Genomic DNA, 20713 nt, shown 5'->3' with positions numbered 1-20713 from the left:
GGGAGTATGTAGACTGCTCCCATTCAATTCTGATTACAGTGGTACCTTGGTTCTCAAAAGCCTTGGTACTCAAACTACTTGGAACCCAAACACTGCAAACCCAGAAGTTAAGTGTTCCATTTTGCGAACTTCTCGGAAGCCGAATTTTGAGTGTTACGCTTCCGTTTTGAGTGCCGCACTTCCGTTTTGAGTGTTACGCTGAGATCTGTCTGTTATTGCTCTCTTTTTTGCGTTTTTGCTTTTGCAGCTCTTTTTTATTTTGTTTTTGTGGCTGTGTGGAACCCAGTTCAGCTACTGATTGATTGATTGATTGATTGTGTGACTGCAGTACATTGTTTATTGCTTTCATTTTATGGATCAATGATCTGGTTAGATAGTAAAATTCATGTTAAATTGCTGTTTTAGGGGTTGTTTTTAAAAGTCTGGAATAGATCGTTCCATTTTGCATTAGTTTCTATGGGAAAGCATGCCTTGGTTTTGGAATGCTTTGGTTTTGGAACGGACTTCCAGAACGGTTTAAGCTTGAGAACCAAGGTACCACTGTATTTGCTTCATAACCTGCTGGATATACCAGTTTCACCACAAACTGGTGCAAATGGCATAGTGAAACCAGAGGTGCAACACGCATGATGAACTGCTTTCTGTGAATGTCTCACTAAATTGGAGCTGCCTCTTATAATTTGATTTCAAGTGCCACCAATGTAATTGTGTATTTGTGTCAACGAGGGCCCCATTCCTGCCCCTCTCCACCTGGCCCAGGGTGGGGCCTGACAGGCCTCATAAGGACTGCTGTGACTGCTGTCCAGCAAGGACTGGGGTATTTCGGGAAAAGTTTTGTTGGGAGTTTTTGCTGTTGTTGCTGATATCACTGATATTAACTTTTTGTAGCTTTATTTTTATGCGGAAATTGTTCAGTTTGGTTATGTAGTTTTTAATGTGTTTTATTTATTTTTCTGACTACTTTGCTGTATTTGCAATTAGGTAAATCTTTTCATATTGCAAGCCACCTTGAGCATTGTTTTAACTGTGGAGAGGCGGCATACAAATAAAATGATGATGATTATGTTCAGACAAGGATGCAATGTTCTTTCTACCACAGCATTGTAGACTTTCACAAGCTTCTTAGAAGGCAGCAATATGAGCTCAGAATAAAAACAATAGACCTCTGTCCATCTTTTACTAGATATTCTCCAAGTCCTCCTTATTGTAAGCCCCGGAAGTGGTCACAAAAGGACAAGGTTCTAGGCATGCCAGTAGTAACCATAGCAAGGCAGGACTCTAGACACCTTCCAGCCCTTCAAATTCTGTTCATATCCTGCAGATCTATTAGCAAAATTTATGAGCAGTTTTGGGACTTCCATGGGAATGAATCTGTGCATTCTCTGCTTACAGGCTATGCTGCTCTTTTGAGTTGATTACTGGTAGAAATTAAGAGGAGGAGCAGGAGCAGTAGTAGTAGGGTTTTAATTTATTACCTGTCTATAACCCTGAGCTCCCAGCATGGGTTACAACTTAGAGTGACTTAAAATCACAAAAATATGGTGGGTAAAGAGACTTGTATTCAGCTTGCCCTGAAAAGTATATTATGAAGATGCCAGATGCAGAAAGTGCATCTCTTATCACACTAGACTATGGAGCCATCAATAACATTGAAAGTGGATTCAGGAAACAAAAAAGGAAAGGCATTCATAAGTAATGAAATTTCTGATTTTTACTACAGCAATATGGAGTGATGGCCATTAGTCTAGATGCTTCTCTACAAAGCTTTCTAAGATAACTTCCTTAACATTAGCATTCACACCAGACTTCTTCAGCGAAGCACTACAAGAGATGTTTTAGTGTGTTTTGAAAGCTGAACACAGCAGGATTGCAGCTGAGAATACAGTCATAATGGGAATACTTTAGTACTTGTGTTTTTTTTAGACTGTGGGTTTTTGAACGGTGAATATATCCTGAGATGGCAACTTAAACTGTTGCTATTGATACTGATCACTGTTGGATATAAGAGACGAATCTGCAGAGATAATGGGTGTGCTTTCAAGTCAGTGTAGATGTTGCATATGTTCCAAATGGATTATTGACAACAGATTTGTTTTTTTAAAGAACTCATTGGATTTTCTGCAAAAAGAGTTTATCAGACTTAAAATGGGGGGTGAAGGTGACTAGCAATTTGTTGCTAACAGTGCTATGTGGATGCTGCAAAAAAACTTGCATGGATGAGGAATACTGTTCCACAATAAATTCCTGTCTGGAAGTACCTTAGATTTAAACTTTTGGAACAAGCAATGTTTTGTCTGATAAGACATAGATGATGAGTGTTGCATGAATGGGCCTAATCTCTCTGTTTTCCAGGGATTTGTTCTCTGCCATTGCTACAAGCTTTGAATGTTTAAAAGGGGCTCTGTTTCTCTGTACATTTACAGCTTCATCACCCCTGTGGTCAGGGGACTCATGCTATTTTCTTGATCAGCTCTTATATTCTTCAGGCAATGCTTACATTCATTTTTCCTCTTGCAGTTTGTTGCCCATCCGAACTGTCAGCAGCAGTTGCTCACCATGTGGTATGAAAACCTCTCAGGCTTACGCCAGCAGTCCATTGCTGTGAAATTCTTGGCTGTTTTCGGAGTCTCCATCGGCCTTCCATTCCTTGCCATAGCATATTGGATCGCTCCCTGCAGCAAGGTACAGATTGGTTAAGGTGCATGTTTGTTTATCATTACTTACACACTGTAAATTCCTGTGGGGCTTGATACCAAGGCAGATGCTTAACTAAGACCACAAACAAATATTGACATCCCGGTTGCAAGAGGGCTAGAAGAAAGTCTCAAGGGTTTCCTGTGGGGTGACAAAGGGATAGGAAGAAACCAGCCAGGCAGTTCCGAAATTGTTTTGAAATTTGTTCCCCAAAGTGCTAGAGATGAGAAGGAGAAGGATGCTATTTAGAGACAGGTGGGGAAAGCACAAATAAAAATAGGAAATAAGGGATGGCATAATGGACCTGGGTGGCGCTGTGGGTTAAACCACAGAGCCTAGGACTTGGCAATCGGAAGGTCGTCAGTTTGAATCCCCATGACAGGGTGAGCTTCTGTTGCTCGGTCCCTGCTCCTGCCCACCTAGCAGTTCGAAAGCACATAAAAGTGCAAGTAGATAAATAGGTACTGCTCCGGCGGGAAGGTAAAAGGCATTTCCGTGCGCTGCTCTGGTTCGCCAGAAGCGGCTTAGTCATGCTGGCCACATGACCCGGAAGCTGTACGCCGGCTCCATCAGCCAATAAAGCGAGATGAGCACCGTAACCCCAGAGTCGGCCATGACTGGACCTAATGGTCAGGGGTCCCTTTACCTTTACCTAATGCCAATTTTACTAGTTATTAGGGGTCATGTGTGGATGCAGTTTTAGAAGAATCAGCTAAGAAACCTTGCTCCTGTTGTTACTACTACATGCACATCCCCGTCAGCCGGGTAGCCCAACAACAAGATGACTGCAGGTTTCCTATCTGTCCCTTAGGCCTAATGACTGCTATCAACCCAAGCTGCCACATGCAGTACATTTAAGGGAACTGACACATGAAGAAGGTGACACTGTAAGGCACTGTAGGTGACATGCTGCCCTCCAGATGTTATTGGAATACAACTTGCAGGATCCCTGATCATGAGGTTAATGGGAGCAGTGGCGAACTTTGGACTCTTAAATTTCAGTGGCACCCTGTGTTATGCTAAAATTCAATGCCCCCATGTGCCTCTCACACTCTGTTCCACAGCATTGTTTTGGTGCCTCCTGCAGGGCAGTGCCCAGCGGTACCACAAAACCGCCTCTGATGGGAATTGGAGCCAAACTGCATCTGGAAGGCAACGTTTTCAGTGTCATAATCACCTAGGCATGGTTTGCATTTAACAAAATGAAAAAAACAGAGACAAAAACCAGACAGTAACTGAAATCAAGGCAGTAACTGAAACCTGCTAAGCCACTCATGTCCAAGCACCAGCTGAACAGATATCAGTTAGAGAGATATCCAAAATATTAGGTTTTGGGAAAGGGAGAAGTGTTGGGATGATTCTGAAGGTCTGAGGTTCTGCATTATTTATCTTCCTACAAATTATATTTTTATGAAGTTTTGAAAGCTGTCATTCCAAGGACGATTTCCACAGCTTTCATCAGACTAACAAAGAAAATAAAATATTGATGCAGCCCTGATCGAACATGGAATTTTTGACATCACTGGAGAAGAGCAGTTATATTAAAAAGAGTTTCTATGCAACCTTATTTCCGTGGCAATGCATGCAGTACTTTGATTGTGTGATGTACACCTGGGTCTCTGTTGGTGTAGGCTGCAATCCAGTGTCTACTTACCTACAATTCCCACTGAAGTCGGTGGGCATTCTGAGTAAACATGTATCAGATTCCACAAATCCAGAGATGTGCTGCTTCTGCATACAGCTGCTTAGACAAATAGTATCAATGTTATCTCCACCAACACCACATACACACAAAAAGTCATTAGGACAAAGCAGCAGTTCTTCCCTATATTGTTGTAGGTAGATACTGCAGAACAAATGTTATGAAATAAGAAGCCAGAGTACCTTGGCTAGAATAAATTCTAAGCACTGGATTGACTTTTCACAATTAGTGTTCACACTGCAATTATCGTCATCGTACCCTCTCAATACTAAAGCCAAATGGTCCCATGCCTATCATTTTGGAAGGGAAATATTCAAAAAAAATAAGGTAGTGGACTGCATACTAGAGGCACACCCCAGGTATGTGAAAGTGCATTCATTTGTAAATTAAATGTTTTTTTTAAAAAAAAACCTGCACAACAAACAGCTTAACTTAGTGCCATCCAGAGCCCAAAGCAGGCATAGGCAAACTCAGCCCTCCTGATGTTTTGGGACTACAAATCCCATCATCCCTAGCTAACAGGACCAGTGGTCAGGGATGATGGGAATTGTAGTCTCAAAACATCTGGAGGGCCGAGTTTGCCTATGCCTGGCCTAAAGGATCCTGACAGCATCTAAGCTACAGAATGTTAAGAGTATCATTTGGGAGCAAAGGAATATGAGGAAGTAGAATGAGCCTGCTTGAGCCCCCAACAACAGCTTGTAATATCTACAAAGTAGGTATTAGGACAGGGAGATGAGGTTAAAAAAAGCAAAACTACTTTTCCTCCCTGCACTAAATGGGGAGGTTTCAATTGTGGCTATTAAAAGGGTGCGCGCGTGCACACACACACACATATATAATAAAATATCCAATAACGTAAAAACAAAACCACAAAATGCAGTAAACCACTGTCAAAATAAAAATAGTTAAGATAGGACCTGAAAAGTCTAGAAAGCTGAAAAATGTAAAACCAAAACAAAGCACCATAGTTATACCCATTCTAGAAAGATTATTCATCCAAAGGCCTTCTTAGTCTTAATTTAAACAGGTGCCTAAAGGCAGATAACATTGGGGCTTGGTAGATCTCAGTGAGTTGGGGTATTTTCCAAGTTTTGTTCTGCAGGGAGAAAGGGATGTACGTTAGTTTGGGGGATCCTTCAGGATTTTCACTGCCAGCAGGGTTGAAATGAGAGGAAAGGTGTTTTTTTAATATTAACCAGCCTATACGTAATATAAAATTCTCAAAAACTTTCCTCAGGACAATATTTTCTGTACTCAATATGAGAATATCCATCCATAGGTGTTTGGACCTTTATGCTGAGTTGTTTATGCAAAAATGTGCTTCAAATTATATCAACACTTCATGAACTTGCTATGTTAGTATTGTGGAAGCTAAGTTTCAGGTCTGGCAAAAATATTTGTGTGTGCTTTAAGCTTTAAAAGAGATGTTCTGGCTTCAAAGAATCCTTTGTTTATATGATTAAAGTGAATATAGAAGCACTATGGAAATATTGGGATAAAGATAATAGATTTTGATCTCACATTTGGAGAAAACCATTTAAGTCTTTATGAAGTCCCCTAGGTTTTTCAGAAGTGTGACAAGTTTGTAAATTTGTTTGTAGTCTTTTCTTTCTTTCTCTCTTTCTTCTTTCTTTAAAGATAATATTTCTCTCTTGAACAATTACTGGTACATTATTGCAAGAGTTTATTGGCAAAGTTGAAACTTTAAAATGTTGAAACTTCATAGTGAAAACTTGTTACAATGTGGTGGAGTGGGCAAGGGCCAAAGTAGATTAAACAGCTATGAATCAATTTGTTTTAACCTAGATATGCCCTCACTCACATATGTCCTTTGTCTTCAGCTGGGACAGACACTCCGGAGCCCCTTCATGAAGTTTGTGGCGCACGCCGTTTCTTTCACCATTTTCCTTGGACTCTTAGTAGTGAACGCCTCGGACCGATTTGAAGGAGTCAAGCTGCTACCCAATGAAACTGCCATGGATCATCCCAAACAAATATTTAGGGTAAAAACAACACAGTTCTCATGGACAGAAATGCTCATCATGAAATGGGTTCTAGGTAAGTGGAAATGCAATCACCTATTGTTCTCGTAGGCACAGGTCAAGGGGACACAGACCGATGGCAGTGAAGAGCAGAGAGAAAAGTCAGGGCTAAAAGCTGGAGCTCAGGGATGCCTCTGAAAGGGGCCTTCTCTGTGGAATCTTTCATCCCCTGACAGTAACATTACATCAGAGGTACCTAAGTGGTGCCCTGCAGATGTTGTCAAGCTACAGCTACCACTCTCTTTGATCATTGGCCTAACTGGAGCTAATTGGAGTTGGGCTAATGGGAGTTGGAGGCCAATAGCATCTAGGAGGGGCACAGATTCCCCATCCTTGGTGTTTTAAAAAAGACTATTGCCAACAGGAATTATGAGGAAGGCATGAAGATCCAGTGGTGAGGCTGTTGGCTAAAGAAGTGAATTGGTATCTGCCTTGTGTGTGTCCGTGTGAAGATTTTGGTACCCTGCTCATAATCAGAGAAATCTTTATCACTACTGCTCCAGGCACTCTGGAATAATGTTGGATTTTATTCATTTATTTATTTTTATCCGACTTTCTAGAAGAGTGTCATTTGATTTTCTCATTTAAATTGCTTCTAGGAAGTTATACCATTCTGTTTAATAGCTTGCCAATTCTGATACAGCTTTATGAATGTTTTCAAGGGCTGATAACAAACAGTGTAGCTCAGCTCAGTTGCATTTGTTTTGAGCAGTGCTTGAAGTCCCATGGGGGAGAAAACATTTGCCTACATGATTGACTGCCCTCTCTCTTGCTATCCATTGGTAAGCAAATTATCTTGGAACTCAAACACTAAGACTGTCTCTACTTTTTCCAAACAGCCTTGGTGGTCCTGTATAACACACCTGATCTTTCCAAGCCAAATTGTGCCAATGCGTGGATCTTATAATTCCCCAGTGAATTATATGGCAGTCTGAGAAAATCAGTAAGATCATAGCCGGCAGCATTGACATGAGAGAACAAAGTTTACATGGGAGAACAATGCACAAAACCCCTCAGAAGCTGCTTTACTGGGTGCTGTTTCACTTTCTTAGGCTGAAGGTCAAACCACTTGTGATGTGTCTCATAGTTTACTCTGCCATGCTTGGTTTATTTTTTATAAATAAATAGCAGATGTGATATGGGGAAGCCCAAACTGGATTAAGTCCACTGTGTATTGGCAGGAGGTATAGCTCTTTGCCCCTGCAATGGACCCAATCAGAATCTACCCTCCTTAAAATAATAATAATAATAATAATAATAATAATAATAATAATAATAATAATAATACCCCGCCCGTCCAGCAGGGTTTCCTCAGCCATTCTGGGCAGCTCCCAACAGTATATTAAAAACACAATAAAACATCAAACATTAAAAACTTCCCCAAACAAGGCTGCCTTCAGTTATCTTCTAAAAGTCAGATTTCCTTGACATCTGATAGAAGGGCGTTCCACAGGGCGGGCACCATAACCAAGAAGGCCCTCTGCCTGGTTCCCTGTAACCTCACTTCTCGCAGTGAAGGAACTGCCAGAAGGCCCTCGGAGCTGGAGCTCAGTGTCCGGGCTGAACAATAGGGGGTGGAGATGCTCCTTCAGGTATACTGGGCTGAGGCTGTTTATACACCTGCTGTTAGCAATGAGAGAAAAGGTCCCATTGAGAATAGCAAGTACTGGGTGCCTCCTTAGGAAAATAGGAATTGGCCTCGTACTTAGACCATCTAACTCAGTATTATGCACAGAGACTAGCAGTGGCTCTCCAGAATTTCAAATCTGGGTTTCTCTCAGAGCTCCCTGGCAATGCTGGGGATTGAACCAGGGATGTTCCGCATGCAAAGCAGATGCTCTACTACTCTGCTCTGCTGTGTGGCCACTAACCAATATGACTATGTTCCCCCTCAACTGTTGGAGGCAGCATGCTTCTGAATCCCAGTTACTGGAAACTGCAGGAAGGGAGGACTGCAGCACTCAGGACCTGCTTGCATACCTGAATTGAATTTCTACACCTGCTGCGCCACAACTGACATGGCAGTGGGTGGGCCCATGTTTTTTTCCTGGGTTGCCCCAGGCTGACATGGTTCTGTGAAACTAAGGAACCCTCCCATGCAGAGGTGCTCCAAATTCTACCTGGAAGATTTGGAGTGGAGTTCTTTTTGTCAGAAGCTGATACCATCCTTCAGACAATGGAATCTCCTGGCTCTGAGCCTGCTCATTTTCAGTGCAAATAAAGATATGCAATCTTTGTGCATCCCAAATGAAAGTGCGTTAAACAACAGTTGTGTGGGATATTAGATTTGGGAAAGTGAATAAGCGACAAGCTGTAAAAAATTCATGAATGACAGTATGAATTATTTATTTTTTTAAAATCATATTGAAATGCCTCCCAGGAGATCTGTATTTTGAGAAAAGAATAACAGGTGCATGACAAGTGAAGAAAATTCAGGATATTTGTCCTCTCCGCCCACCCCCAAGATATCTTCCGTTTTCACTACTGTTCTCTGAGAATAACTGCCCACAACCTGTTCAAGCTCTCTCTGCAGCCTAGATAAAGAATATAACATTTTACATCTTGCTACAATTTTTTTCTGGTTTCCCCCCAATTATTTTCTCAATTACATCACAAATGAAACCTCACTCAGTCAGGATGATGGTATTTGGAATTAAGCAGAGTGAACTGAATTTCAATGGAAAAAACTGCATTTGATGTGAAAACTGGTCTTGCGACATTAACAATTCTTCATAGCTGAGTTTTGGGTGGAAAATAATGAATTACTACAAGATTTCTCTTGGTTGCTATTGGTGTAGCATAGTGGCTATGAGCCACCTTTTGCTCCACACTTTCTATTCACAGGTTCACACTTTAAAGCTCCATGTCTGAGCACTTCTTCTTTTTTACCTGCCTCTTTCCTCAGGAAAACCCATGCTTTGACCCAAAATCCGAATAAACAGCAATCTGGGTTTTCTGAGGATTGCCATTTACTCTGACTCAGCAGTATAGACTAGGCTTTTGTGGGTAAAATGCCAGGGCAAAAACAACAACCCAAGTGATCAGACATGGCATTTTAAAGCGTGGACCTGTGTCTAGAAATGTGACACAAAAGGAAGTCTGGATGAGCCCTAAGCTACAAATCAGGAGGTCCTTGGTTTGACTTTTGCTTCTGCCATGAACTCACTAGGCGGCCTTAGGCCAGACACCACCACTTAACTTAGCATTGCCATACGTCCGGATTTTCCTGGACACGTCCAGGATTCCAATGACGGAATTAGCGTGTGGGAGGAATTTGGGGAAATCAGCAAAATGTCCAGATTTTTACTTCTTGAAATATCGCAACCCTATTTTAACTTCTCTTACAGGGTTATTGTGGGGATTGCAACTATCAAATGTACATGAAGTGCTTTGAGGACTTGGCAGAACTATTGTTGTTGGTGTTGGTTGTGATTTATTATACTGAGAGTCAGTGAATATTCGGAAGGACAGCTATAAGAGAACATAGATTGCTCTGGCCACTAAGTTTTTGCATTCCAGGAGGGACCACATTTTGGGTGGAGCTGAAGAAATGCTGCCTTTGCTGTGTTGCTCAGGGGAGAGAGGCAGAGAGACAGTGTTTTTGCAAGTTTAATGCAACATCTGGTGCCTGGGCATGGCTGAGGATTTTGAGGGACACACCTTTGCCAACCTTGCTGATGACATGATGCCAAGTTTGTCTGCCCTCCCCTCAGGTATGATATGGTCCGAATGCAAAGAAATCTGGGAAGAAGGCCCCCGGGAATACGTCATGCATCTTTGGAACCTGTTGGATTTTGGGATGCTTTCGATCTTTGTAGCTTCTTTCACTGCCAGATTCATGGCTTTTCTCAAGGCATCAGAAGCACAACAATACGTGGACCTGTACGTTCCCGTTGATGACCTCAGTAATGTCACCCTTCCTCCTCAGGTTGCCTACTTCACATATGGTAAGAGAGGGTTGTTACTTAATACGTTTTTGTTGCTCCGGCTCAGGCAGAAGCCGCAAAGTTCTTCTCCTGAAGGTCAGGGAATGTTTGCAAATTATTCATTAAATGTGTCCAGTTGAGCCAGTTTGTTAAAACAACTAATACAGAATCAGACAAGTCTGCTCTTAAATGAAATTCCAGATTTGTGTGGAGATCAAACCGAATGCAGTTGTATGAACAACCTCAAGGCCGCACAGGAGAAGAACCTCTGCATTGTCGAGGTTCACCGTACAAAAGGTAACCTACAGATGAAGGGATCTGCTTTGTGTTCCCAAAGAAAAAGAGACCGAGCGAACGAGACATTCACAGCTTGATAATATGTATGTACATTTAGCAGGTGAAACTCCTGGGGAAGCGATGGCATATGACTCACTGCTAGGGTAGGACCCCTTAGTATTTCTCCAAGGGGAAAAAGGAAAAGAAACATTCGGCTAAAGTTATCACTGACTGCCAGCAGCTCCTTAGTAAAAGGGCACGAGGTTAAAAAAAATAAAAATCAAAGTTTTGTCTGGTCTGATGACAGATGGCAATTTCCCGAATCAGGTTTTGCAAAACTAAAATCCCAATTCAAAGCACCATTCCCACACTGTGAGCTTGTTGTCAAAATGCATTGAGACAGATTCCTCCAGATGAGGAAATACAAGTGAGGTCAAAACTGAATGATCAGTGTCCCACATGCATTTGGAAACCCAGCAGCATGTCTGCGCTGTAAAGGTGATGGTGGTGATTTGCAGGCAAAAGCATGCAGGTGCAAAGAGGGGGTGCTTAACCTTTATCTTTTCCCTGCTTTCCAAGCTGTTTTCCCTGTCTGATATCAAATATGCATGCAGAGCTTTCATGGGGGGGGGGAGCATGGGGGGGGGTTGCAGGGGAAAGTGGAGGGTTAAGCACTACACCCCTCAGTCTTTGCTTCTCCCTTGCAAATTGTGTCTGTAGTGCCTCCTTAAATGTAAGGGGTGATTTGTGTGCAGAAGTCCTTGGTTTTGCCTGATCTCAACCTCCTATATTCCAATATACATCTTTGGAATGCACAGCAGAATCTGTTTGGGCCTCTAGAGTTTTGGATTTTGATGTGTTAATGTAATTTGTCAACAATTGTAGAAACAGGATTGTAGCTGTTTCAGGACTAGGTCACCAAAAGTAGACTGAAATGTTTTTTCTTCTGTCACACAAAGTTGCCATAATTTTGAGCCATACATCTTCTGGGCTCTGTTGATACAGTTGCCTGGAAAAAAACCTGCAGAACAGCGAAGCCAGGAAAGAATAACAGTATTCAGATGTAATGTGGCACAATGTACTTTTATTGAATTTAGAAGAGCAACGCTGATTTCTTATAACACCCGGATGCAGAACACTTGGAAATAATTTACATTTTCTCTAAGAAAATGTGTCAGGATAAACTTTGTGCACACACATAGTAAAGCAGTTACTAATCAGGACATGCATATGGATTATATTCTTTTTTGACACTGCTAGACCATTTTACCTTTCTGCTATTACATATTGTGGGGTAAGTGCTCCCTCTTGTGGAACAACTGTGTAATCAGCATTATTCTGAAGTACAAAGTGAACCAGCAAGAAAGGATTTTCCTGTAATGTAATTCACAGAATTCTACACAAAAATGGAAATACTAAAATATCAAACTAGTTATCATAAAAGTAGACATTCAGACAAGGGCCTGTCAAAGACTTGAAATTTCTGCCTATTATTTCTCTTTTTAGTTATTTGTGTGTCTGTCTGTTTATAATACCTCAGAGTCAGCATCTTTGTTCTGAATAATCATAGTATTGGATGGCTGAGTTTCCTCATTTCTTTTTGTAAACATATTTGCTAAATTTAAGTGAAAGGAAAAAAGGAAAAGACAACAGAAGCCTCTAAATACTACACTAGAAAGGAAAAAGATAATATAAATTGGAATGCAATGGTACCCCGAGTTATAAATGACTCAGGTTACAAACGCTTCAGGTTACAAACTCTGCTAACCCAGAAGAGTTACCTCAAGTTGAGAACTTTGCCCCAGGATGAGAACAGAAATTGCGCACTGGCGGCGCAGCAGGAAGCCCCATTAGCGAAAGCGCGCCTCAGGTTAAGAACGGTTTCGGGTTAAGAACGGACCTCCGGAACGAATTAAGTTCATAACTACTTACCACTGTAAGTTATAGGTGGAATGTCATCTGCAATGTTTTTTCATTCTGGTAGCTGATAAAAAGAGCCCATCCTTTCTCTCTGCTTCTAACCTAGTGGCTGATCTGCTGTGCTTTCCCTGTATCCCTGGTCTGGGGCCATCCCTACCATTAGGCAGTGTGACATGATTGATTCATGTGGCAGATGTTGGGAGCAATGGTGGCAGCACCCTGACTGTTCCTCCTGATCTCCACCACTCCTGCCACCTAGTCCTTGGTGATAAGGCAATATATCCCATAGCCCCCCCCCCAAAAAAAACCACCTTAACCTTCTGCCTTAAGTATGATGGAGGACACTATCCCATTGTCAGTGTTGGAGTAAGTTTCAGTTGCCAGTAAATCTGTAGAATGGGGTGGGGAGTACCATCTTGTCCTTTGCCTCAAACAGCAAGATGTCTTGGGGCAGCCCAGGCCGGCCCTGGTAGTGCACATTTGTCACATCCCTGACTGCCATTGGCATGCCTGCTATAGAGAGTGCTGAGTTAGACAGACTAGTGGTGTGCCTGGGTTAGTGCAAGGCAATATCTTGTGTTCTCATATATACTTTTAGACATCTGCTGCACCTTGATCCTCTGAAATGTGATGCTAGTTAATGATGATGATGATGATGATGATGATGATGATGATGCTTTTATTATTTGTACTCGGCCCCTATGATGGGTCACTGCAGCCACTATGGACAACTTCCAACAAAACATAAAAACACAATGAGACATCAAGCATTAAAAACTTCCCTATAGAGGGTGGCCTTCAGAAGTCTTCTAGTTTAATGGTTATTCTTGGGTGTGCCTCTGCTTTGGCCGAAACCCACTATTTTGTTCTAGAAGTCTTGCAGATGAACTACTGCAGTAATGAAAGGTAATAGAAGAAACTGGGAGGGTAAAGTGAAGTGGGTAAGAAGGGAAGACAGTAACATCTAGGAAATCCCTAGGAAACCCGTGGTGAAAGAAAGCATACCCTGGGTCTTCCTCCTGTAATGTACAGGGTCCTCTCAGCCACCCCTTGAACCTTAGCTCTGTTCACATTAATAATATATATCACCTCTTGTGTTTCATTTTAGCCAGGAGCAAGTGGCTTCCCTCAGATCCTCAGATCATATCAGAAGGACTATATGCAATTGCAGTGGTACTCAGCTTCTCCCGGATTGCATACATCCTCCCTGCCAATGAAAGTTTTGGTCCTCTCCAGATCTCTTTGGGAAGGACTGTGAAAGACATCTTCAAATTCATGGTTATTTTCATCATGGTGTTTCTCGCCTTCATGATTGGAATGTTCAACCTTTACTCCTACTACCTTGGGGCAAAATATAACCCAGCATTCACGACGTGAGTATCTCGGCAAGACATTTTGTGATGCAACTGGCTTTCTCTCCAGATTGCCTTTGTATATGTTCTATACAGATTGCATAAAATTACATGCCAGTTTGATAGAACAAGCGTTGAACTATGCTGTGTAATAATTAGAAGTAGTAAAATAGACTTTATGCAAAAGTGCCACATTTAAGAACTTGAGTACTGTTTAGTTTGGTGGCTGATCAATGCAGATGACACATCACACCCTTTGCTTTAAACAGTGCTATTTTTCTAGAAAAAATAGGTGCCGGAACTCACCATGAACTCCTTCCTTGTTCCCTTAGAATGGCAGTGGCACCATTATGAGAGGTGCCAGAACTGAGTTCTGGTGAGTTCTAGCTGGAAAAAAGCCCTGGCTTTAAGTATGATGCTTAGGAAAGGTTGGATGAAACCACTGATTTGCTATGTTTGCCCCTCTCTTCCCCAAGCCATTTCTCTTCACTTGTCTTCTGTGTTGTTGTTGTTGTAGTAGTAGTAGTAGTAGTAGTTGTAGTTACTTCAACTTTTTCCCTGATGGGACTCAAGACGGCTTACAGATAAAAGCAAGAACTGCTAAAAACATAAGGAAAAAACTATAATTGAAAAACAATTAAACATAGCTAGGATTAAAACTATATACATATATAAAATTTGGTTTAAACATACAATTAATTACAGTAAAAACAGCATAGCAGCAGCCCTTTCATTAAAAGCAGCCAGTTCCCAAAAGCCTGTTAGAACAGGGAAATCTTCACCTGCCAGTGGAAGGACAACAAGGAGATAGCTTTCTCTAGGAAGGAATTTCTCAAGTCTGGGGGCAGCTACTAAAAAGGCCCTCTCCTCCCATGTCCCCACTAAGCATGCATGTGAGGGTCACAGGATCAAGAGAAGGGCCTGCCCCAAAGATCTCAAAGCCCAGGCAGGTTCTTATAAGGGAATACAATCTTTCAGATAGCTTGTACCTAAGCTGTGTAGGGTGCTATGCAGCTTTGAGTAGCTGAATCACGAGACTTATCAGTAAACATTCTCTAATATTCTCTTTTTGAACCCCAGACAATCCTGGCAGTTGAGGAATCCTTAGGGACTTTGCACCTCAAGGTTTTCCATATGCTGATGATACAGGGATGAGTGTTATCAGTGTATTGAACACATTGTTCTACAACTTTCGTGAGAGCCAACATCTGAAGCAGGAGTGGGCATTAAAAAACAACAACAACTGTTTAAAAAGCCCTAGATTTGAGGCTATTCGGACTTGACCTCTGCTGTTTCCATATTCATTATGCCATCCAATGCTATGTGCTATTTGGATACCATCTTAACAATATACATGAATATAAAACTTTGTAGCTCAGTCAAGCAGAATGAATCATCCAGTTTTCAACTGTCTGTATGTCCTTAATTCTGCTCTCAAGTGCACACATCCTTTGACAGATGTTGGAAGTGAAAAATAGTATCTAATCCTGTAATTAAAGGCTGTGGCCTAAAGAAGCTGTACAAGATAGCAGATTTCAGGTTGCAACTGTCAGTATTTCACTTCTTAGTGCTCCAATTCATCATTTTTTAAAAAAGATAAATGCAATTTACATTTGAATTTATGCTGAATTAAATTCCTTGTCTTTGAGAGATTAAATGTAAAGGAAGGCAGCGGTCACTGTCACATGGCTGCAAGTAATAATCCTATTTTACACATTTCCATTAGTGATGATGCCCATTTTGGAAACAAGGAGAATGAAATTCCCCAGTCTGGAAATCGCAAGTTCATGACAAGCTGGGCACAAGTTGCCTTTGAATTCCCACCCTGGCTCACAGTTTCAAGTGTGCGAGGATCGTAATCTCAGAGTGTGCTCAGAAATAATATGACTTGTTTCCCGATTTTATGGGAAAGAATCCATTCTAATGCCCATTCCAAATCACAAGTGGAGGTCTGACTTGTCAACTTGCTTTGCTGTGGTGGCATAAGGTGGAAAGCAGGCTGTCTAAAGCAGGGGTCAGCAAACTTTTTCAGCCATGGGCCCGTCCACTGTCCCTCAGACCTTGTGGGGGGCTGGACTATATTTTGAAGGGGGGGGAATGAATGAATTCCTCTGCCCCACAAATAACCAGAGATGCATTTTAAATAAAGGCACACATTCTACTCATGTAAAAACACACTGATTCCTGAACCATCCATGGGCTGGATTTAGAAGGTGATTGGGCCGGATCTGACCCCCGGGCCTTAGTTTGCCTACCCATGGTCTAAAGGGTTAGTGTGGGGTGATCAATGAGGTCGAGGATGGTGGTGGCAAGGTCTAGGGTAAAGTTGGCAGTGTCTAGGGGGTAGAATACGTGCCAAGGGTGAGTGAAGCAAGCAAAGGTGCAGCCCCTAGTATATAGCTATAGGGAGGAACTAACTTAAAGACCTTGAGCTGTGGGCTAGTCACTGACGGAGGAAGAGGGGGGCGGGGAGCGCACTGCCCCTGGCACCAAAATCCCGGTGGGGTGCCATCACAGCTGGGGCCCCCTTGCTGGGTGCCACGCCCCCAGGACGTGTCCGCCTGCTTTTCGCCCACCACTGGGGCTAGTTAACAGCAGAATTGCTTGAGCAAGAGATGATTCTCATGTCAGATTGCTGTAGCACCAAAACATCCCCAATACATCAGCTGAAAGCCTGTCAGAAAAAGCATGTGGGCAAGATCTTTTGAGGCTGCACCATTTATTATCCCTGCACATAGAAATGTAGCATGTTTTGGAGAAAGCTTAGATTGCCACAGAGAATGTGTCTCAAATACTGAGACGGGCTCAGTCCCACGATCTTACACACCCCTTGCATTCTGGATAGGCCAGACATTAGGCCTACAACACTTAAATTTTTAAGGCAAAAATATTCATCTGGAAAGACACCTTAATGCTTTTTTCAGACAGGAGAGAAATTATGCAGGAGAGATTTACATAAGTGATGTGTCCTCCTGGAAATAAGCCTCATGCTTACTGAAACAAGGAGAAGTCAGCACGCAGCTCAACTGTCTGCCACATTTTTTTTCCTGCATGGTTTTAATGTCACATATTACTATGTGGTGTTAATTCTTTGTTTGATGAAAGATCGTAATATCCTCTGTTGAGCTTGTGATGTGTAGTAATGGAAAAATCCCATCTCCCTCCGGAGACAGATATATGTAGATGACAATATAGTAAGGCAGATTGTGTGTATTGCAGCAAGAGGGAAGCAGCCAGCAGGCTTCAGACTCGGCTTGCAGCTTTAATTCACTGGATAAATTTGAATCATTCACTTCACTTCCCCCATTCTGCAGTTTATCCTTCTGCAAAGTGGATAAATACCTGTTCAGTACTGAAGAAGGAGGGTATCTGATCACTACCACGGTGCCAAATATAACAGGTTCGATCCAGACTCAGCCATGCTTAGAACAGACCCACTGAAATCGACGGGACTTAAGTTCGCAAACTCAGCTGCCATTGATTTCAGTGGGTTTACTCTAAGCATGGCTTGTGGAGCAATCAAAACTTCTTGCTGCCATGTGGAACCACCACCACCACAACAACCTGGCCAATCACAGTAGCAGCAGCAGAGGGGGAGGCAGGTATCAGTGGATCCCTAGGATGCTGGTCAGACCTACTTCCTGCTGAGTCAGAAAGGGAGAAGGTAGTGGGATCAAAGCTGGGTTAGGTGGGGGAAGGGGAAGTCAATGTGACAGGGTGAAGCCTATAGCAGGGACAGACAAACTCTGAGCCCCTGGCCTGTGTCACTATAGAAAGTAGGCTCCATATGAATGTGCCTCCATAGAAACAATAGAAAACCTTGAACTGGATCTCAGGAAGATCAAAGACCAAAAATCCAGCAACCAAAACCATTCCTTTCTGACATCTAGTAGTTTATGTGGATGACAGCTTTGGGATGGAAGAGCATTTTTAAACTAATAGCTTTTTTAATTGAATTTTCAAAAGGGAAACAAAAGCAAATACAGTCAAACAATACAAAATAATTCCTAATAAATCAAAATGTTGTGGTCTGTGCACACATGTAAGGGGCAGGAGGGGAAGGAAGGGAAGGACATCTGGTGGTCCAGACCAACCTGGTGCTCAGACAGTCAAATAAATAGTTTTGTCTAAAGGGAACCAGGCGGAGGGCCTTCTCAGTAGTGGCACCCGCCCTGTGGAACGCCCTCCCATCAGATGTCCAAGAGATAAACAACTATCTGACGTTTAGAAGACGTCTGAAGGCAGCCCTGTTTAGGGAAGTTTTGAATGACTGATGTTTTAATGTATTTTTAATCTTTTGTTGGAAGCCGCCCAGAGTGGCTAGGGAAACCCAGCCAGATGGGAGGGGTAGAAATAATAAATTATTATATTATTATTATTATAAAGAGTCCATGTATCACATAAATTCCCATCTTTCTTGTGCTTGAGGTCAACTTCTCATATGCTGCAGTTGTGTCACGTCCTCAGTCTGCTGTCCAGCTGGGGTACTGGTGGTAGACTTCTCCATGTTAATGTCCACCTGCCTCACAAAGTGCTACAACTCAAACAATGGGTTTCCCACCACCTCAGAAGGGCTACAAATCATCAGTTGTTTTATTATTATTATTATTATTATTATTATTATTATTATTAGTGCCAAGAAGTGGCTGGGGGAAGAGATGTGAGGGCTCTTTATTATTATTTTTTTACCTCAAGTGCCAAAATAATTTGGCAGGCTTTGGACAGTAAGCACTTTGACATGGGAAGAGGGTGCCATTTTCTGTTCTACCTCATTCACTTAATATGTATTGGACCATTGTGGTCACAGACTCACAATGCCTGCATAACAATGAGACTTTCAAGGGAAATATGGCAGCATTCCAAAACAGAGGTTAATGCTTATGTTGTGAGGAAAAATAGCAGTTTTGACACTAATATATTAACATTGCTGGGAGGACCTGAAAAAATAGTGGCACCCTTCCAAATTAAAATAAAAGGTTAATAGAGGGATACTGCTGGGGTCAAGGTTTTTTATTTCAGTTGGCTAAGTGATTTAGATGACAACCTTCAAACATTTATAAAAGGTATTATTACTGGGAAATGTTCTGCTTAATGGAAGAACAGAAGCCATGCCTCTGCTTATATGAACAACAGTTTTACAGTTCTTTATATGTAGTTTTCAAAACCCTTTAACTGTTAAAAGGAAAAGCAGTGTAAGAATGCAACAATACTGATTAGTTTAGCTCATTTGCTGTAGAGTAATGCCAAGCAACAGGTGTGATGCTTACCTGTGTATAGGAAGATATACAAAAGTAAGTGTGGATGTCTCCATTTATCTGGGTAAGCAAAAGGCATCATCACAGTTCAAGCAAGCAAAATCACTTGAGGATATGGAACAAGGCCAGTGAGCTGTGTGGTCCAGTGAAAGGTGTGCTATGGTGAGAGTCCAGAAAGTAAGATTGTCCCAGATGGCCACATTTAGGGCAGGGGCCTGAGGATTCTCACCCCTCGTTAGATCTTATCAGTGATTCACGAGTCTCCTCAGAACACCATGTGGGGAGAGGGGTGGGCATATCGTTCCATCAGAAATGAATTCCTCACGTAGTGTACATGTTTTAAACAAACAAAATTAAATAAAAGAACCGACCCTTGGCTATGCAGCTTGTGTTCTTATGCATAAGGTAAGATTTGAGGGGGGGGGAGTGTTTAGTTCACATTTAAACACAGAGCCTAGGGCTTGCCAATCAGAAGGTCGGCTTTTCAAATCCCTGTACGGGGTGATCTCCCGTTGCTCGGTCCCTGCTCCTGCCCACCTAGCAGTTCGAAAGCATGTCAAGTGCAAGTAGATAAATAGATACCACTCCAGCGGGAAGGTAAACGGCGTTTGTGTGAGCTGCTCTGGTTCACCAGAAGTGGCTTAGTCATGCTGGCCACATGACCCGGAAGCTGTGGACAAACGCTGGCTCCCTCAGCCTATAGAGCGAGATGAGCGCCACAACCCCAGAGTCATCTGCGACTGGACCTAACAATCAGGGGTACCTTCACCTTTTAACCAGTGATCCATGGAGGATTTAGTGAATTGCCAATAGAAATATTGAAACCCTGTATGGATTCATAGTCCGGGTCCAGACTAAAATTGGAAATAGGAAAATCAGCCAATGTAAGGGTGTGATATTGTTCCTCAGTGCTCTTAGCCTCTTAGTACATCATGTATCTTTATCGCCTCAGAGGATATTGCCTAGTTGTACATGCAGCTCCTGTGATCACATGGAGACAAGGTATCTATGGAGGACTAAAGACTCTTTTTTTGTCTTTAGGGTAGAAGAAAGTTTTAAAACCTTATTCTGGTCCATATTTGGTTTGTCTGAGGTAATATCAGTGGTGCTGAAGTACGACCACAAGTTTATTGAGAACATTGGATATGTGCTCTATGGAGTTTATAACGTCACCATGGTGGTTGTGCTCCTCAACATGTTAATAGCCATGATCAACAATTCCTATCAGGAAATTGAGGTAAGGTACATCAAATGTGATGATGTAGCAAATTTAATTGGTGACTATATATTATGAAAAGGAAGATCATCTCTTTTTCTCACTTGGTCATTTATTTTATTTTTATTTATTAAATTTCTATCCCACTCTTCCTCCCAAAGGAGCCCAGTTCCATCACTGTGGCCTTTGCTCTCTCTAAGGGCAAAATCCATCTCTACCCAGTGGGTTTCCTCTATTTAATTTGCAAATGATTTCAAGATCACTTGAGGAAACATTTCTGTGTACAGTATTTCTAATCTGGGTTTGGATGATGGAGCACAATATGGC

The 20713-nt window shown here is 42.1% G+C and overlaps 1 protein-coding gene across 2 annotated transcripts in view; it reads left to right on the top strand.

The window, feature by feature from the left end:
• Positions 1 to 20713, top strand: part of TRPC7 (transient receptor potential cation channel subfamily C member 7) — a 103712-nt gene that overhangs the window by 64495 nt on the left and 18504 nt on the right. For both annotated transcript variants that reach the window (XM_083488097.1, XM_083488096.1), the window contains exons 4-8: positions 2518 to 2682; positions 6241 to 6457; positions 10155 to 10388; positions 13672 to 13936; positions 20212 to 20407. In XM_083488097.1, coding sequence (XP_083344223.1) covers positions 2518 to 2682; positions 6241 to 6457; positions 10155 to 10388; positions 13672 to 13936; positions 20212 to 20407 — 1077 coding nt within the window. The remainder of the gene's footprint in view (positions 1 to 2517; positions 2683 to 6240; positions 6458 to 10154; positions 10389 to 13671; positions 13937 to 20211; positions 20408 to 20713) is intronic.

The sequence above is a fragment of the Podarcis liolepis genome, assembly GCF_965112155.1.
Source record: "Podarcis liolepis genome assembly, chromosome: 2".
NCBI lineage: Eukaryota > Metazoa > Chordata > Lepidosauria > Squamata > Lacertidae > Podarcis > Podarcis liolepis.
This window is presented reverse-complemented; position numbering and strand designations above follow the sequence as displayed.